Raw genomic sequence first — 20,798 nt, 5'->3', positions numbered from 1 at the left:
CATTTTTCTATATATTACAGGCTGATTAGATTTATTACGTGTTGTCTGTATATGGCGTGCAGATTATATTACTGGATATGTATATGATGTGTAGATTTTGTATGTCATTTGTCTGTAAAATACTTGCAGATTAGGGGCATCACTTGTCTGTATATGACGCTATGTTAGGTAGTCACCTGTCTGTATGACATGTAGATTATATGCGTCATTTGTCTATATATTACAGGTAGATTAGGTACGTAATTTGTCCATATATAGCAGGTAGATTAGGTACGTCCCTTCCATGTGTGTGCTGTGTAGGTTGGGTACGTAATTTGTCTGTATAATACGTGCAGAGTAGGTATGTCACCTGTCTATATATGACGTGCACTCAAGTACGTAACTTGTCTGTATATGATGTGTAGAATTGGCATGTCACTAGTGCTTATTGTTACGTCATTTGCGGTAAAGAACACAGATCAACGGATTTTCCTATATATTACGTGTAAAATTTCAGATGCATATTATATACATCATTCGTCTGCATGTTACGTGTAAAAATACATGCATATTATGCGTATGATCTGGGTGTACATGACGCATAAACGTCACATGCACACTGATGATAAAATCAGTAGATGAAAAATGCATCACAGTTGAGAATCATGATATACATATGTCACTGGTCTGTATAAGACGTGTTAACGTTATATGTGGATGCGTGTATATGACAAACGAGTGTATATGATGAGTGAATGAGTGCATATCACTCGTCTGTATATGACGTGTAAACGTCATATACAGTGAGAGACGTGATAGTTATCATATGATTCTCAAGCTGTGATGTATTTTTCGTCTACTGATGTTAAGTTACCCATTTGAACATAGAATACAACTACTAGCCCTTTGTCGACAGATGACGCTAAAGCTTGATGGAAGTTGCACATGGAGTTTTATTGTTTTCTGTTTCGGCTTATTGCAGCTCATCAGAAAGATCTAATAAACGCGGAGACACAAAAATTATAATTTACTACAGAATTAGAATATTTAAAATATCGTAAATATTCGAAGAAATTCGATATAATTTTATGCAGGTGAAAAGGTTTTCGAGGCGCTCTGACAACATTTCGTTCTCTCCTAAGCGTTTCATATTATATTTTTCTTAAAATAGCCTTTAAATCTCCAATAGCAAACGGAAGCGGGGTTATAATTAAGGCGCGCCTCTTCGGGAGGAGAAATGACCTGCTTGAATAGTCTATTGCTAACAATGCAACAATAGTCGTTGAGAAAAAAAAAAAGAAGAACGCTGACAGTTCTGCGTGCGGACAACGCACCATTGGTGAAATGTAGCAAGAATGAGAAACGACGCATCTGGCGCGAGCTCAAATTAGAAACGCTCTACAACAATGTTTAAGTGATGATTGCGCGCATGCTGAATATCGTTAAATATTTATATTAGTTGTCTCTGTGAAATGGCCGCTCAGAAGAAGAAAAACAGAAGACAAACATCCACAGAAGATTTATTAAAGGATAGTCGAAGAGGCGGAATAACAAAACTGAAGACATAAATGGCGGTAAAGAACACACACGAACGGATTTTCCGTTCGTTGAATAGAACGATTTTTATGACAGACCGGAAAGTTACGTTTTATTATGCCTCTCTATCTATCCATTTTTAATTTTGTTTTCCTTTATCACTTATTAATTAAAACAACCCTTCATTGTCTCTTTTGTTGCATTCTTATGCATGGAAGAAACGGAAATTTTTGGGAAACTAAGTTGTGGATACCTGACGAAGTCCTGTGAGATATTTATAGCTTCACGAATAAGAATAATACACAAAGTGTGCGTATACTTTTGAGGATATAGTGTAGGTTCGTTAATGAAATCCTTGAAATCCCTGATTGTTCACTTCGTTAATTGAAATGCTCGATTGTTCACAAGATAAATGCCTCTCGCAGTGAACCAACAAACTTTGATGTGTTTTATTTGCCACGTTTCTTCTACAAATTTTACTTGAAAAAGAACACGATCGAGATTTCTAAACGTTAGTTGGCCGGACGCTTTTTTTCCGTTTATATTGACAGATAAAAATGTTTGTACGCCTCATTAAGAAGAGTCCAATGTTCTACTCTTGTAGCCTTAAACGGCTGGTGTTGAACAACTCTTTTCTCATTTCTTTGCTGCGAATCTCTTTAAGATTATGAGACAGAAACACGAACTAATTACCAGGTGTAGTATCGACGTGCTTGAATGAGCAAAAGGAATCGAGTCGGCTCTTTTGATGCAATTAATTGCCTTCCTGCGAAGTACTTTTTTTTTTCTGCGCTGTGTGGAAGATGCTAAACATAACTTCATCGCCAGCCTCTTTTTAAAAACTTTGTCGTGTTAGCTTTCTCAGAAAAAAACTATGAACTATTGATCGTTTACAGCAGCTGAGGAGCTTCTGGAAACAAACGTTTTGCTGGAACTGCCTCCTTTTTTGGTATTTCTGCGAAAAGTGTGATTTAAGGAGTCACATGTACACTAAAATGGAATAATAAAAACGAAACGCATGGAGAAATACATTGAATATCTTCAAAATGTAAAATTTAATTTTTATATGCTAACCGGAAATGTGTATCAACTTCCGAAACGTTTATCCTTCTCTGGCGAAAACTTTAACAACACAAACCGCTCTATTAGCCTTTCTTTTGCCCTTATCGATTTACTCCTTAGTGCCCCCTATCGGACACATTACGAAATGATTATTATTCTCCCTTTTTTCCTACTGACCTTTTGGTTCAAGGATATGTCGATACCATTTTGATAAATCTCTTCCTCTATTTGACAAATCGGCTGACTTTTTCCCCTCTTCTATCCCGTGGAATTTGAAGGTAAGATAAAAGATTACTTTACCAATGATGTCAGATCTTTGATGAATGACTTTCTGGGACGTAATACACCATCAATTCTGTCTCAAGGTGATGATGATTTTTTTTCTTTCTCTGGTATCAGTGCCCATACCTCGTGTGTGTGTGTGTGTGAGTGTGTGTCCAGCTGAGCTCTCGTAAGAATTATTCGTGGATTTGGAGATATTTCCTCTAGAAATAGCTCATAAAATTCATGGGGTAGCGAGAATTTGTGGATAATTTCTCAAGAGATTCTTTTTCTTATTTATACTTTATTTTTTTTTTCTTATGGATAACACACTTTTTGAGGGTAACTTAAAATAAACTGTTTTGGAACTTGATAAACACATTCACATTCATATATATATATATATATATATATATGTATATATAATTAAATAAAGTGCATTTCCATTATAGAGAAGAATTGTAGCGATTGTATGGACAATTTCTACGAATGAAACTTTAAATTGCTCGCCTACTTACCGGCTTTCACACGAACATCCCGACTTCTAACCTTTCCCACTGAACTGGAACACACACATCTATAAACACCATCGTGCACACCACGACGAAACCTATCTGGCCTAAATGGCAGGAAAATTAAGGAACCATCTGCGCGCAGTTGACGAACTCCTGGAATATCCGAGGTCATCATTCCATCTCCCTGTTCCCAATAGACCGTCGGTTTGGGGTCACCAGTAGCGGAGCATGGGATGATTGCTCCTGTAGTGTTCGAAAAATCTACTCTAGTTGGAGGTTCTTGAATAAATGATAATCTTCGAGTGCGTCTTGGCTGAATGGTGGCAGAAACTGAAAGAGATAAAAATCACAGTTTTCTTAGAAAAAGAAGTTCGTGTCTTTCAAATAATTCTCAATTTAAATTGCATTTCATTGATTTCATATCAATAAGCGGAGCAGATGATAATTTTCTAAGCCAGTTCACTTAAAGACTTTGGAATCCTTAATGGTACTAAAAGGTATAGTACGATACAGAAATTATAGATTTTCAATCACTCATTGTTTTTGTATGGCGGATATGTCAAATACAATAAAGTTATACTGCAGAAAACAAACTAAATTACCCCTTAGTATATAGTTTCACCGCTTTACTATACTGCAATGCGTGTCTTCCGATAACAGAATATCGAAATTAACCGTTTCGTTCTGTTGTACAATGCCTTATCAAAATATCAGACGAAACTGGAAAATGAAAAAGATATTTTTTTCTGGAATGCAATAGCATCCTCTTAAAAGAATTCTCTGGTATCGCAAGGGATGGTGCCAGTGCAAATCTTAAATAATTGCACTTCTGCTTAATGCTGCGCAAAAAGCAGTAGTGCAATCCTCGACGGATAACCACCAAGTCAAGGGCGAGGACGCCCGCAAGAACCTGCAGGGCCGGAGAGTTTGCTGTGCAGCACAGGCCCTGGTAATAGCGAGCAAGATACTTCGCTGAAAGTTAATTAGCCATTTTTTAAAGGATGATGCACAACTATTGAAAACCATTTCAGGATTAGTACTGGCGTCTTGTTTTGTTTGAGTATGGTCACTAGAAACCACCTGATAACTGGTCAGGAAATGGCGAATCCTGAGGCACGCTGGCATAGCAGCACCTCATATTTTAAGAAAATGGATAATTAACCTATCGGCGACACCAACTGTGTGAAGGTAGTGCAATAGTGTTCACTACCTTCTTTTCTTGCTTACAATCATTGTGGGTGTTGATGGTATATCCAACGATGGTGGCTGAATGCCGCGCAACAAGCAATAGTGCAATCCTCGATGGATAACCTCCAAATCAACGGGAGGACGCCTGCAAGAACCTGCAGGGCCGGAGAGCTTACTGTGCAGCACAGGCCGTGGTAATGGCGAGAAAGATACTCCAATGAATTGTTTCTAGTTTTTTGTTTATTGAGAACAGTTATTGGTCTATGGTACCAAATCGCGGATCCGTTTGTAATAACAGGATGGAATGTAGCTTTATACAGGAGTTTGAGTGTTCGGCGGTTCAGTCCGCAGTTGCATCTGCTCACTCGGACGATTCCAGGACAACTCGTTCCAATGAAAATTTTGTTCTGCTGTGAACAGAACAAACAAAACAAAGACCATTGAATTATCTAAACAGTTTAAACCCAGCTAAATACTTTATAGTCTATTATCTAAAGAGTTTAAACCCAGCTGGCTGAAAAAACACATAAAAGTACAAAATAATCATAAACGGTCCGTAAACTTTTTTGTAGGTTATATAGCACCATCCAACTTTTGAATCTCGCTATTAAATGCATCTTATATTATGATAAAGCAGTATATATGAGGAAAATAAGAATAGTAAAGAACTTCGCGATATAAAGCAGCTTCAATTTGCATTAATTATGATTATGAAATAGATCATTTTCAGCGAATAACAGAGTTGATCTAATTACACCATGAGTTAATGCAGTGGAAGTGATACCTTGTTGAGGTTTCTAAGTCAGTGCAAGCCATAAAGCTTTTTCTTCAGTACACCTAGCCCATAAACACGATAGCGTTACATTCTACCAGGAAATGACCGAAGATAGCCTCATTTCTCCTTTATGTGCTCCTCTTGGTCGTATTCTCTTCTTTGAAATGGTAGGCGCTCTCAACCTTTTTTGAGAATCATTAGATCGGTAGACGTGATATAAAAGCTTTCAACAAGGGATGCGAAAGGGTTTTCCGTTGATTCATTCCTGTATTTACCAGCTGTTAACACGGATTGTGGCACAGTGTCATTACTGGCGTTTTCTTCTTTTTCTCTCTTTATGAGTTTCCTGTTTGCTTCCACTACGTCGGCTGAATGACAATACTTCTTTCTTCTCTCCCGCAAAGAGGGAAGAAACTCCAGTAGAGATATCTCTACACTAATGTGGTATGGCCAAAGTTTTCTACGCTTCGAACGGAAAATACCTCATTTAGAAGATCCTAATGATCCTAAGTAGAGAATTATTTTTTCACAAGACTCTTGAAATTGTGCAAAAATAACTTCAGGCTTAGCTTTACTGCAAACTATACGCTTAATAGCAATAAGAGTTACAATTATTTATTCATATAAATGTAATGAATAGTTTAAGGTGCGGTATATAACCATAACCGAATAAGTTATTTTCAATAACGTCTCCAATTATGGTTGCACTGTGCCCCTTCGAATGTCGCTTCACTGCAGTCCTCTGGTGTAATGCTGTGTTGCGTATGTTTACAATGCAGAAAAGTATTTTAATAAATAAATTTTCAGTTTATACTCGAGAACGACCTACGGTCAAAAAAGTTTACAAGGTAAATAGAACACAAGAAACAGCATTGTATTTAGCAGTCACAGGCGTGAACTCGGATTACTCAAGACACATCTACTTCTGCACCCTCTTACCTGACTACTCGGCTATGGCTTCATTGGGATCAACAACACTTCCCAATAATACTTATTGTTAAAGAAACGTTGCCAAATAAATCGTTTATCTTGGAAGTATATTTGCTTTATTTTTTTGGAAAATTTATAAGAAATCCTCAGAATATTTGCACAGACAGGCCTATCAAATATTTTTTTTTTCAAAATTATGGCTGCATTTTTTAAACAATTAATTTCTACAAACAATGATGATGAGGATCGTGTTTAGAAAACAAAATAATAATATAGACGTGGTAAAAACCATTTTAGTATGTAAATTTTCTCAATTAAATATTGTATAGATACAAATATAGTTTTCTGGGTATTGCATTTTTAAATATAGTACCCAGAAATAATTTCGACAGATTCTTGTAGGTAATATAAAGGTTCTCATCACCCCCAGTTTTCAAATATCGTAGGTTAATTACAGAAAACTAAGTTTATTTGCTTGCTTGCTGGACGTTAAACCAGGGTTTCCTGGAGAAAAGGCCATGCTATCCTCGTCTGAGACCAACTATCTCGGTCACTTTGTTAACAAGGCCGATCAAAATTCTTCACATCATCAACGGGATTCGAATTCAGGGCTTTCTAATCCAGTGCGCGGAGGAAGGCGATTTTACCAACTATATAATCCGCTGGGGCTAAACTTTATAAATCAGTTTTGACATGTAGTTGGTGGAAACTCAAATTAGAATTTATACAGTAGTTTCTGTAAAACTGAGCACTAATGTTATATTTTTTTTTTCAGTTTTAATGAGTTTATAGTTTTAATGAGATTTTTTTTTACATTTTTATGTAAATTACTACAGCAGTTTAAATTAGATTTTATCTCTGTTTGAAAATAAAAATAATACATAAATAACAATAAATAAAAATTTACTTTATTTGGAATTCCGCTTTCTCTTTTATCCAAAGAGAAAACCGGCTGTTTTTTTTTTTTTTTTTAATATAAACTTTCTGAAAGCTTAACGCATTAAAAAATATCAATGATTTCTTATATACATATATTGAATGAAGAAGGAATGATTTCGATTGAAAACATCATTAAAATAGTATAATTCTGAATGGCATTACCTTTTTTTCCACTGAAAATGTTTTGAGAGATCTCAGTGCTGTTAGATGATTGCCCGCTTCCAGTATGGCTAAGGACCGGTGATAAACTATAACATGACAACCGTTAATAACACGTTTCTTGAAGTTCATTGACTCTTTGCAAATGTTGGTATTCCGTTGCATGCCTAAGCAAGACACTTTGTACAAGGAAATAGTATTTTTATGATAATATTCTAAACATATTTTGACTAAATGATTTCACGGTAATGGGTCCTAATGGTTCGCGGGATGCGTTAATGGTCTATTATCCACAGAGACTTGCTTTGTCAGCGGCAATGCTGGCATTCCACTTGAGGACATTGACATACATTCCGAATTTATAAACTTAATTTGGCCGTCCCCCATAATATCGTACTAGACTAATTACCGACTATTCGGAGGGAGTTTGTTGTCCATAATCATCTGGAAGTTAGAGTTAAGACGTGTATATTTCGGATGATGAAAATCACTATATTAAGCGCCATAATTTTAGTTGAAATTGAGGAAATGTTATGAATCAGAGATCGTCTTACAAATTATGAACAAAAGTCATAAAACTGAGGGTTACATTAACGTTTTAATCGCAAACCAAGAACACAGGAAGCGATTTTAAAGAAAATCAGTGTTGAATTCTTAAGTAGGTTAACATTACGAGAAATGATTGTACGTTACTGTAACATTTAAAAGTGTCAGAATCAGGTGTAAGTGATACAGTTTTCCATCATGATAATAAATGATAATTATAGATAATTTCATAAACTCATTAAACAGGAATCTTTCTATTAACGTACGAATTTGAAAATATTAACAACCATGGCACGAAAACTTGCCTTAGATATAAAAGGAATTTTATCGGTTTATTCCATAGAATGCACAACAGAGCCTCTCACAGAGCTCTCTTACTGAGTTTCCTATTACCTTCGGGGGGATGGGAATAGCGCACACGATACGAATATCCAACTTCCAAGCCTTCAGTCATGTAGAACATAACTGAGATGATCTACGTATGAGAGATGCCGGCCACAGCCCCCCCCCTTGCCGGGAAGCCTTTCCTTTCTAGGATATTTTTCTATGGATTTCGAACACACGATTTTGGACATTCATGAACTCATTTACATAATTCTATAATATCAGATCTGCACTTCTCAGGTCTTTGCACATCACTAACACACTTTCAAATGTCCTACAAATATCTTTTCAATCTAATGAACGTTTTTTATTTATTTACGTTTGTTCCATAACTTTTGAGTAACAGTATATTCTTGTGAATTAAGATCAAGTGTACTAAATTTAACAACATAGAAATTTCAGTCACTGGTAAAAGATGTTCAACATCATGTCTAAAGACTACTTTTGAAAATTTCAGGGTCATTTAGCATTAAATGTTCTAGGTCAAGGTCATTAGTATTGAACTTGCTGAAGGGAAGATACACTTAATACTCTTTGAGTCACCTACCAAATTACAATAGGGGTAAAACTCTTCATATTTTCTCTCAAAAGTGCCGAAGCCTTGAAAATTTCCATATCACTAATAATAAAATAATCACAGTTCAAGGTCACTAACAAGTATAAAACGAGCAAAAATTCTTCAACATCAATAACAATAAAACAAGACACATTCCAGGATTACTAACAATAAAACATGTTCCAAGATCACTAAAAATTCCTTCGTGGTAGCACAATGGGTAGAATCGCTGTTCTCCCCAAACCGGGTTGAAAAGAGTTGAGTTCAAGTCCTGTCGATGAAGTGAGGAATTTTTATGGGCTTTTTTCACAACATGGCTGAGTTAGTCGGTCTAAGGCGATGGCAGCATGGTGTTTTTCTTCCAGCAAACAGAAAATAAACAGAAAACAGAAAAAAAGATACATTCCAGTATCATTAACAATAAAACAATAAGACACATTCCAGTATCATTAACAATAAGACACATTCCAGTATCATTAACAATAAAACAAGAAGTACTCCAGGATCACTAATAATAACACACATTCCGCGATCATTAACAGCAAGACAAAAAGCACCAGAGGATCACTAATAATAAGATAGTATCGCTAATAATAAGCCACATTCCAGTATAACTAATAATAGGACACATTCCAGTATCATTAATAATAAGACACATTCCACTACCACTAATAATAAGACAGGAAGCACCCCAGAATCACTAAAAATAAGACAAGAAGCACTACAGGATCACTAATAATAAGACACATTCTTGGTTCACTAACAATAAAACATTCCAGGATCATTAGCAGCAAGATAAGAAGGACCAGAGCATCAATAACAATAAGACAAGAAGCACCAGAGGATCACTAACAACAAAACAAGTCAAGAAGCACTACAGGATCACTAAAAACAAGACAAGAAGCACCAGAGGTCACTAACAACAAGACAAGACAAGAATCACCAGAGGATCACTAACAACAAGACAAGACAAGAAGCACCAGAGGATCGCTAACAACAAGACAAGACAAGAAGCACCAGAGGATCATTAACAATAAGACACACTCCAACATCATTAATAAAAAGACAGGCCCAGTATAACTAATAAAATGACACACTCCAGTATCACTAATAATAAAATAGGAAGCACTCCAGGATCACTTAAAATAAGACAAGAAACACTGCAGGATAACTAATAATGAAACACATTGTTGAATCACTACAATAAAATACAATCCGGAATCATTAGCAGCAAGACAAGAAGCGCCAGAGGATCACTAACAATAAGACAAAACGAGTTCATGGATCAATAAATATAAGACGAAGCGAATTCAAGGATCAATAACTATAAGACAAGGATAATTCCAGGTCATTAACTACTGTGTAAGACAAGATGCATTCGTAGATCAGTAACAGGAGAAGGCGTATTTAAGGAACCCTAACAACAAGACAAAACTCATCGCAGGATCACTATCAGCAAGACAAGACTCATTCGGGACTCAGTAACTATAAGACAAGACTCAATACGGGATCACTAGAAATAAATCTAGACGCATTCCAAAATTCTTAAAAATAAAAATAGCAACATCCCAACGTCACCATCAATAAACTTAGACATTTTATAAGGTGTATAAAATCAACTGGAATATCGGAAGGCCACTAATATGAAAATTTCAAATATTAAGGGCGCAAAAATTGTAAAGTATTTTATGAAAGGGATGGGAGGTGGAATTTATACTTTTTGCTTATACTGATCATTTCATCAAAGAACTTCTTCAAGACGTCGCCGATTTGCAATTATTGAAAGAGATTTTCATACAACAGGGTTTGGCACCGTTAGTTGGCATACACCCGACTAATATTAAGTTAACTGGAATCCTAAAGAAGCCAAAGAAGACGAAAAAAGTGATCCCGTACGTGGGTACTGGACCGAACCACATTAAGACATTCAAGACTTGAAGTGTGAATCAATTACGGAATAAGGCGTAAACATCTTGAAACATTTGTCCAATGGCAGTCAAAAGCCGGAAGGGTTGAAGTACGACACGTTCTTTGCTTCTAATGACAGAAGGAACAAATGTTGAGAATTAGCCGGAGCTAATTGCTATGGGAAAACAATAGACTTAATTGAATAGTAGGTCATTAGTAGGTAATTACTTGCTAGATAATTGGACAATGGAAAGTCCTTAATTTAATAAAGGGAACGGGGGTCTGAGTGAGAAATTACTTCGAAGATATTGGCTAATGTTCGACGATTAGGAACAGCCTCTATGATAAGTCAAAGTTATCGATCTTTCAAAATTCATTTCGGAATGAGTGCGAGTCCCGCAGTGGACTGTCAGAAAAGTCATAAAGAACACCTCACGGTTGGGAACGATAATCGAAGTGGAAATTGCCCATTCAGAGAAGCTTTTGTAAGATGGGGAAAGAAGCGTTTTGGGGAGACGCACACACTCAGATGATCTCAGAAATGTAGAGTGATAGAGAAAGAAAAAAGTATTGTGCAGAAATCCGAAAAGGGTCAGGATGAAAAAATAATTAAAAAACTGTTGGGAAAAATTAAGATTGATTTGTCTCGTACCTCCTCTGATTCATTCGGGATTATTTGTGTATGTACAGTTTGTACAAGGATAAGCAACCCCCAAGGGGTTCCTCTTTAAGGGATGCAAAATAGTATCCAAGAGGGAGCCGATATTCAACTTGCACAAATACTTTCGAATGAAACAGAGGAATGAAGAGAAAAAAAGAACATTATTTGCATTAATGTTCATTATACAATCTAGTGTAATGAACTGGATCTGTTTTTGCGTGTATATCACTTCCTAAGGACACTCTCCAGACACTTCAACTCTTTCTGTCACTCTGATAAAATGCCAAAGTGGAAGAGTGCCAAAACTCTCCCAGACATATCCAAACACTATAAACAGCTCCTAATGGCATAACACACAGCATAAAATATAAAATATGACGCTGTTTTAAAATGATTCAATGGCTCTCCTGATTTCTACATCAGTGGACATTTTAGGAAGATGAAACCAATGTCCATTGAGTTGCATACTGGTCAAACTCGGAACTTAAAAATGGCCTCCGGAACACAATAGCAAACTGCCGCATCTTCCACTCTTTCCATCAGGACTACAAGATGGGTGGCAAAAGAATGGTGCAGAATTCATCCATCCTGGTATGCCTTTCATAAGCTGGTGGGATTTATGATTCTCTACATCTAGGATGTGATTAGCCCACTGGGTTTCTTTTGCCACAAAACATGCCGAGAATTTTTGCAGAGAGAGAGAGAGAGAGAGAGAGAGAGAGAAAGGTTTTAGAAAGGTAGTACGTGTTGCAAAGAAAGGGAGAAGGGTGATTGGAAACAGAGAGTAAGAGAGAGAAAGAATAAAGAGGAAGAAAGACAGAAAAGGGAGGACTGAGGGACAGAAAGAGGAAATATAGGGGAAACGAGACAGATAGAGAGAATAAAGAAGAAAAAAGACAGAAAAAGGTAAAATTAAGAAAGGCAGAAAAAACAAGAAAATGTTGGAGAGAAAGAGAAAAAAGAGATATTAAGGCAGAAAGAGAAGAGAATGACAGAGATGAACAGAATGGAGAGTTTGTCGAAAAGAGTACAGCCGATAAGATGTGATAGAGAGAAAATGAGGAATGATGGGCAGAAAGAGAGAAGAGTGAGAGATAGAAAGAGAGAAACAAAGAAGAAGCGAGTCAGAGAGAGAGGGAGATAATAAAGAGGAAGAAAGACAGAAAGAGGGAAGACTGGGGAAGAGAAAGAGAAAAATATAGAGGAAGCGAGACAGACAGAGAGACTAAAGAGGGAAAAAAGACAGAAAAAGATAAAATTAAGAAAGGAAGAAAAAACAAAAATGTTGGAGAGAAAGGGGAAAAAGAGATAGCAAGGCTAAAAGAGAGAAAAAAGAAATAGTAAGGCAGAAAGAGAGAGAGAGAATGACAGAGATAAACAGAATGGACTGTTTAACGAAAAGATGCAGCCGATAAGATGTGATAGAGAGAAAAGGAGGATTGATGGACAGAAAGAGGGAAGAGTGAGGGACAGAAAGAGAAAAAATAAAGAGGAAGCGAGACAGATAGAGAGAGAGTAAAGAGGAAGAAAGAGAGAGATAAAATTAAGAAAGACAGAAAAAAACAAGAAAAAGTTGGAGAGAAAGAGTAAAAGAGATAGTGTATTACAGAGAGAGAGAGAGAGAGAGAGAGAGAGAGAGAGAGAATGACAGAAATAGCGAGAGAGAGAGAATGACAGAGGTAAAGAGAGAGAGAGAGAGAGAGAGAGAGAGAGAGAGAGAGAGAGAGAGAGAGAGAAAGGAGAGTTGGAGGAAAAAGGTGCAGCTGATAAGATGCGATAGAGATAAAGGGAGGAATTATGCACAGAAAGAGAGAAATAAAGAGGAAGCGAGCCATATAGACGGAATAAAAAGGAAGAAAGACAGAAAGAGATAAACTTAAGAAAGGCAGGAAAAAAACGAGAAAACATTGGAGAGAAAGAGAAAAAAGAGATAGTAAAACAGAAAAAGAGAAAAAATGAGAGAGAGAGCATAACAGAGATAAAGAGAAAAGAGAGGTTGGACGGAAAGGTTGCAACCCAGACAAAGAGGCAGAAAAAGAGAGAGAATTGAGCGATAAATAAAGTGTCATAAGAAAGAGAGAGTGTGTGTATCTCATGAATTGAAAGAAAAAGAGAGAAAGAAAGCGACTGAAAGAAAGAGGGAAAGTGATGCAGAGAAAACGAATTAAATGAGAAAGACAGAGAGTAAAGAAGAATAAGAAAAATTTGGAGAGAAAGAGAAAATTAGAGAACGTAAGGCAGACATAGAAATAAAATAGAGAGAGAGAGAGAGAGAGCACTGTGTGAAGACAGTTTGAGTTCAATATGGGATTGGGGAAGTCAAAGCTGGAGTGAATTTTTGAGCATGCGCAATAGTCTTTGGTCGATTGGTGGCGATGACGAAATGGAAAAATGGCCACGAAAGGCGATTTCGTGACGAACCGAGTTAATGTTGTGTTTATGACATCATCGCCGCGGGGAAATTGAAGCCGCTTAAGAAGAGACGCCACCTTCCTTCACGGCGGCATTATCCTCGCGAGTAATTGCCCCATTTTAAGGTATTTATTACATTTTGCGTCGTGAGAAAGGAGGGTTCCTTTATGCGCGGCCCTCGAAGCGGCGAGCGTTAAATTGTCCAGCTGGCTGGAATGTCAGCCATTAAGAAGCCAGGGTTGTTTCAATTAAATCTCATCCGCAACAAACAATGGCCCGATGAACGAGGCAGCGGAGTACACCTTGATGCCGACAACACACTTCGCACTCACTTGAAAAGTAATTAAAATAAAATTCGCCCTCGCGCAGATAAGAAACGAACTGCGTCTCCGATTTATTATCGAAAGCAGAAACGGAGCACGCAGACGCTGTTTTAGGATCACTTTAATACCTGCCCAATTAATTGAAGGCAGCTTTCTCTTTCTCTCTATTCTCTGTCTCGGCAGACGAGTGCCAGAGAGAACTGCAGACAATTTTAATTTTATTCCTTTTTTATTTTATTTACATTCTTGCTGTTTGGCTTCTGTTTGATTTGATAGCTTGTGAGACTTATTCTAGCTGCTCACGTATATCCCATAATCCCCCTTGGCTGACGCAGTGTGTTTCTGAGAAGGGAATAACCAATGAAACATCTGTACCGGTAGTGGCACTGAAAAGCGAGTAGCTTGGATTACTGACCATCATCATCAGCCATTTTCAATCCACTGCAGGATGAAGGCCTCTCCAGCAACTTTCCAGTTCCTTCTGTTTTGTGCAATGGCCATCCATCTGCTGCCCACAAACTCTTGAATTCCATCTGTCCATCTCCGTTGTTGTCTTCCAGTTTTTCATCTAGCTCCTCTTGGATACCATTCTGTTATTTTCTTAGTCCATCTGTCATCGTGTCTTTGAGCTATATTTTCTGCCCAAGTCCATTTCAGTTCTTCAGTTTTAATAAGAATGTCCTTTTCTTGAGTTTGCTCCTAATCCACGTGTTTATATTCTTATCCAATAGTCTGATTCCCAACGTAATTCGTTCCATTCTTCGCTGTGTAGTTCTCAGCTCCTCTTCCATTCTTTTGGTGAGTGCCCAAGTTTCACTTCCATAAGTCCTGGTGGGGAGTGTACATTGCCAATCGACAAATACTCCACCTTTAATAAGCTGGGATATATCCAGAAACTCCAACCGTTGGTGACATGTTTTACGTCATAAGTGACGATCATAAGCTTCTGCAGTACTATGCATCAAGTTAATTATTCTGTCTCTCCAATATGTCATTCAAATCACTGTTACTATTTCTCGCCGAATGTTTATGTAATACAGTGACAGGGCACCGTATATTAGCAACCACGATGACCAATTCACTGGTCCCTTTGCACATTAACTGACATCTAATTAGTATGAAGGGCTCTTGAAGCTGATAAGGCAACACAGACCAAGAAACGTTAGTATATCTACACTCACTGGAAAAAGAAATTAGAAACTTTTGCAATTGGCTTCGAAGGATAATTAAATCTATGGTTGAAAATGTAAGTTGTCACATGGTATGATCAAAAGTTAAATGGTATCAGATGAATGCTGTAAAAGTATTCAGCTCTAAAAGAATGAAGGGTGGCAAAAGTTGATACTCAAAGAATGAGACCGCAAGAATGTAAAGCAAATTGGGAGAATGGTCCAGTCCAGTGTGTTTAAAATGACTGAAAATTTCAATTTAGGGAAAAAGACCCATTTCCAACCAAACTATGGCCCATTTTGGTTGGGTCATAATTTGGTTATGACCCATTTTTGAAGCAGGGGCCTTCAACTCCTGCTCCAAACAGCCCTTAATGTCATAACACACAACATAACAACATAAAATATGACGTTGTTTTAAAATGAATCAATGTCTGTCCTTAATTTTACAACAATGTTTTGGGGCAGAAGTTGAAGACTGGGATTTGATAGTAGAGTGTCCATACGAAAGTCAGTTATTTCTATAGAAAAGCGAAAGATTCGACTGGTGGTGCTGCTAACTCCAGGAGTGGACTGTGCAATAGTGCGAAAAGATTGTGTGGTGTGTGGGGAGTCTCAATACCAGCTTCACCTTAGAATGCTTCGTTTCTTGCCTTTGTTGCGACGGATTCTTCAAGACAACGCAACTTTCCACCGTGAAAATCTGTATCTGAGCGGTTCGAAGAACATTGCCAAGATCTTATTCCAATCTAGAATGTAGGGAATATGTCGACAATTTCGTGACTGGAAGGATGGTCAAATCTGGAGGAAGACTCCTTCATATTTATGCTGACGAGGCTACTAGAGACGGTCGTTTTCAAAGCCGCTAAGTGGATTTTTCTTATTTATTGATTTGAAATTATTGTTTTTCTAAAACTTTTGATTTAAATTTAGTAGTATAACATTATTTTGTGATTTTCTGATTAATTTGGTGTATTTATTCTTTACTCGGCCTTGTAATTGCATAAAAGTATCGGTAAAGGTTTCCACGTGTTTCAACTCCGCTAACCGTTCGTAATTTTCCCGCCTTTGTGATACGATATACCGTACTAGATAGCGTTAGTTGAACTTCGTTAGCAGTTAAATTGTACGTTTAAATAAATACATATAACGACTTAGATTACAAACGTAATATAATTAATTTTATTTAACATAATTAATTATACATATAACCACTTAGGTTACGTAACATAAATAATTAGTAAAACAAATAATTAATACATAACTTGATACGAAAGTTATATAAAGGGATTTCGCAGATAACACTCGTTACTGAAACGTAAATATTTCGTAGATAACACTCGTTACTGAAACGTAAATATTCCGTAGATAACACTCGTTACTGAAACATAAATATAGCGTTATAACTGTGTTTGGATACAAGTTTAGGATTTAATTTTGTACAGAAATTGAAATTTTATTGAAAGTAAATCTAAATCATGACTCAAACCAGAGCAGCAAAGCAAAGGGCTCAAGCTAATGGGAATGCTGTGGACCAGGGGAGAACTGAGGGGGGCAGTTGTCCTCTGAATCACAGCCTTGTAAGATGCACTATTTGCTTGATGTTTGCGGAGCAGTCAAGTATGGGACATGATACTGCCATGGGGGATGTCTTTGTGTGTGTGCGATGCAAGGAGTGTAAGGAGATAAGGCGACAACTCAGCGTTGTTATGGGCCTATATGAGAGCTTGAAGGATAGGGTGGATGCCCTCGAAGGATTACAAGTGAGGGGCCCATCAAGCTCTCAGCTGCCCACACCAATGCCAGAGCTTGCACTTGGTCATCGCGGAACACAGCGGCAACCCCCAAGGCAGAATGCGCTGGTCCCACAGGAACTAGTAGTTGTTGGTGACTCTATTGTCAGGGAAACGGGAAACATGCTTTGTAAAAAGGATAGGTGGAATAGGACCAGGGTATGTCTGCCAGGGGCAAAAGTTGATGACGTTGTAGAGCGGATATCATCTTTTAAGGGCACAAAAGGTGATATAGTTGTACACGTTGGCACTAATGACATTAAGAGTAGGAGACCGGCGGAATTACTTGACAAGTACAGGTCACTGATGAAAAAAAGCCGTGAATTAGGGTTGAAATTGAAAGTGTCTGCAATTCTGCCCAGACACGATAGGAGGGAGTATATGATGAGAGCCCTGTCAATCAATTCGGCCCTGGAAAGATTGTGCAGGGCTCAAGGGGTAGAATTTTTTTCAGCCTGGTCTGTACTTGTTAACAGGAGAGACTGCTTCTACAGGGATGGGATACACTTAAATAGAAAGGGTGCAAGAATGTTTGCTGATGCTATCGAGGCAATGTTAGGTGGGTCGGAAAACTGCTAGATTGGGGGGATACAAGGACTAATAGATTAACAGTAGCCACTGGCAGAGGTGAAAGTGATTCTTGCACTGCTTCTATTGGAATGAGCCGCAGCCTGGAAAATAAGATGCAGGATATTTCAGAGACTGCTGGGAATCATTGGGGTACAAGTAAACACATGGGTTGTGTTAGGGTAGCTAAGAAAAAGAACAGGTGCATGTATACTTGTGTGTACACCAATGCTAGGAGTTTAGTAAATAAATTTGATGAATTTGAGGTATTGCTCAAAACATCAAAGGCAGATATTGTGGGGATTTCAGAGACGTGGTGTCACACAGATATAAGAAATGCAGAACTGGAATTTGGGGAGTACAATGTCTACAGAAAGGATAGACAGGATAGGAAGGGAGGAGGGGTTATGCTATTAGTTAAAAAACACATAAAATCCAAGGAAGTGAAGCCAGTCGACATCGCTGGACAGTGCAGTGTCGAGTCAGTTTGGTGTGACATAAGCATTGGGAGATCAAAATTGAGAGTAGGAGTGTGCTATAGGCCTAATGACTCTGATGAGTATAATAAGAAACTGTTCGGAGAAATAGAGTGGGCCAGTAAATCAGAGAGTCTTATAATGGGGGATTTTAATTTCCCAGATATTGACTGGAATTTGGGGGCTGGTCACTCACACAGTAGCAAGGCTTTTGTGGATTTATTGGATGATTGTTTTCTACATCAGCATGTTCGGGAGGCAACTAGAGGGAGTAATACTCTTGATTTGATTATCAGTAGTGATTCTTCATGCATTAAGAATCTGCAGATAAATGAACCACTTGGTGGCAGTGATCACAGTGTGCTGAAGTGGGAGTTACTCAAAGAGGTAACTACCATTAGGGGTAAAGGGAAGGGGTATTGCTTTCGTAAAGGCGACTACAATGGACTGAGACAGTATTTAAATTCTATACAGTGGGATCAACTGATGATATTGCCAACAGCAAATTCAAAATGGGAAGCATTCAAAGAACTTATTGTGGAAGCTACTAGGCTTTACATACCAACTAAGAAATATTGTTCAAGGTTTAGGCCTAAATGGTTGTCAGATGAACTAATGAGACATGTGGCAGAGAAGAAAAATGCATGGGATACATATAAATTAATGGGTGACATGGAAGCCTATGATAGATACAAGTTGATCTGTAACCAAGTTACAAAGGAGGTTAGGCAGGCGAAGGCAGATTACGAGAGATCCTTGGCAAGGGATGCGAAGAAAAACAGCAAAGAGTTCTTTACTTATGTAAACTCTAGAAGGAAGGGGATGAATCAGATTGGTCCACTTGAGATCGATGGGTCAACTGTTGATGACCCTGCTCGGGTAGCTAACAAACTAAATGAATATTTTGCATCGACATTCACACATGAGGAGTTATTCAGCGAGGGGAATGCCAGAGGTGTATTCAACTCTAGCAGTAAGCTAGAGAATCTTGTAATAACTGAGAGCAAAGTGGAGGAGAAAATGTTGAAGATAAACACAAGAAAGGCACCTGGGGTGGATGGGATCTATCCAGTTATATTAAAGGAGGCAGCAAAGGAGGTAAGCAAACCCTTAGCCATAATTATGAGAGCTTCCTTGGACTCAGGGGAGGTACCCATTGACTGGAGATGTGCAAATGTGACCCCAATTCACAAAGGGGGATCAAAGGCTGACACAAGTAATTATAGACCTGTGAGTTTAACTTCTGTTCCCGGAAAATTAATGGAGGCACTGGTGAAAGAAGCACTGCAGGATCATCTAGACAAGACTTCAGTTATAGCTAGGACACAGCATGGTTTTGTTAAGGGGAAGTCTTGCCTGACCAATTTGATTGGATACTATGATGCAGTCACAAAAGAACTGGATGCAGGGAATAACTTTGATATTATATACTTGGATCTTAGAAAGGCTTTTGATACTGTTGCACATGGAAGACTGCTGCACAAATTGGAGCAGTGTGGCATTGGAGGCAAGTTGCTGCTATGGATAAAGGGGTGGTTGAGGGGGAGAAGACAGAGAGTGGTAATCAATGGACACTGCTCATCGTGGACTAATGTTATTAGTGGAGTCCCTCAGGGTTCAGTATTGGGGCCTTTATTGTTTTCTGTATTTATAAATGATATTGATGATGGTATATCAGGCTTAATGTCCAAGTTTGCAGACGATACGAAGGTTGGCAGGGTTGTCAAGGACACTACTGACACTATGCTGCTGCAACAGGATTTGGAAAGGTTGAGCAGATGGGCTTCGAGGTGGCAAATGAAGTTTAACATTGACAAATGTAAAGTACTACATATGGGAAACAGCAACCCCAGAGCAACGTATCAACTCTGTGGTACTACACTGACAGTGGTAGAGAATGAAAGGGACCTGGGGGTGGTGGTGCAGGCAGATATGAAGTTCTCTGAGCAGTGCAGACGAGCTGCAAGAGTAGCTCATGGTGTATTGTCAATGATATATAGGAATTTTTCTAGCAGGGATAAGGAGGTGATTATTCCCTTGTATAAGGCAATGGTCAGGCCACACCTAGAGTACTGTATACAGGCCTGGAGGCCTCATTTCAGGAAGGATGTAGAGCTGCTGGAACGAGTACAGAGAAGGGCAACTAGATTGGTGAATGGGACAAAGGGGTTCTCTTACGAAGAAAGGCTTAAGTTTTGCAAATTACAGTGTCTGGAAACTAGGTACCAGCGGGGTGATCTGATAGAGGTGTACAAAGCCTTGAATGGTTTGAGCATGCTCAATGCTGATGGGATTCTTCCTCTAGCTCAGAAAAATCACCTGAGAGGGCATAAATTCAAATTGAGGAAAGACAGATGTAGGATAGATGTGCGGAAATTTGCCTTTAGCCAGCGGGTGGTTGGTGGGTGGAACAGACTTCCATCCCTTGTCGTGGAAGTTGATAGCCTAAATAAGTTTAAGGCTCAGCTGGACAGGTATTTTGAACGAACAGAGGGGTGAAGTGGAAGTGGGTTTTTTTTTTTTTTTTTTTGGCTGATGCTGCATAAGCTTGCTTTCTTGCATCAAATGCCTCTACTAATGCTAATGCTAATGCTAAAATATATCTAGTGGAATCCATGCCATGTGTTTGCCCTCCAACAGACAAAGAGCCCTACTAGTA

The 20,798-nt window shown here is 38.2% G+C and overlaps 1 protein-coding gene across 1 annotated transcript in view; it reads right to left on the bottom strand.

The window, feature by feature from the left end:
- Window positions 1–20,798, bottom strand: part of LOC150077755 (cell adhesion molecule Dscam1-like) — a 173,812-nt gene that overhangs the window by 104,022 nt on the left and 48,992 nt on the right. The window contains exon 2 of the mRNA XM_090384234.1: window positions 3,357–3,683. Within this exon, the coding sequence (XP_090240360.1) occupies window positions 3,357–3,683 (327 nt within the window). The remainder of the gene's footprint in view (window positions 1–3,356; window positions 3,684–20,798) is intronic.

The sequence above is a fragment of the Mastigoproctus giganteus genome, chromosome 11 (genome assembly GCF_048544385.1).
Source record: "Mastigoproctus giganteus isolate SK-2022 chromosome 11, ASM4854438v1, whole genome shotgun sequence".
Taxonomy (NCBI): Eukaryota; Metazoa; Arthropoda; class Arachnida; order Uropygi; family Thelyphonidae; genus Mastigoproctus; species Mastigoproctus giganteus.
The sequence above is the reverse complement of the archived record's forward strand: the minus strand, read 5'-3'. Positions and strand labels throughout refer to the sequence as shown.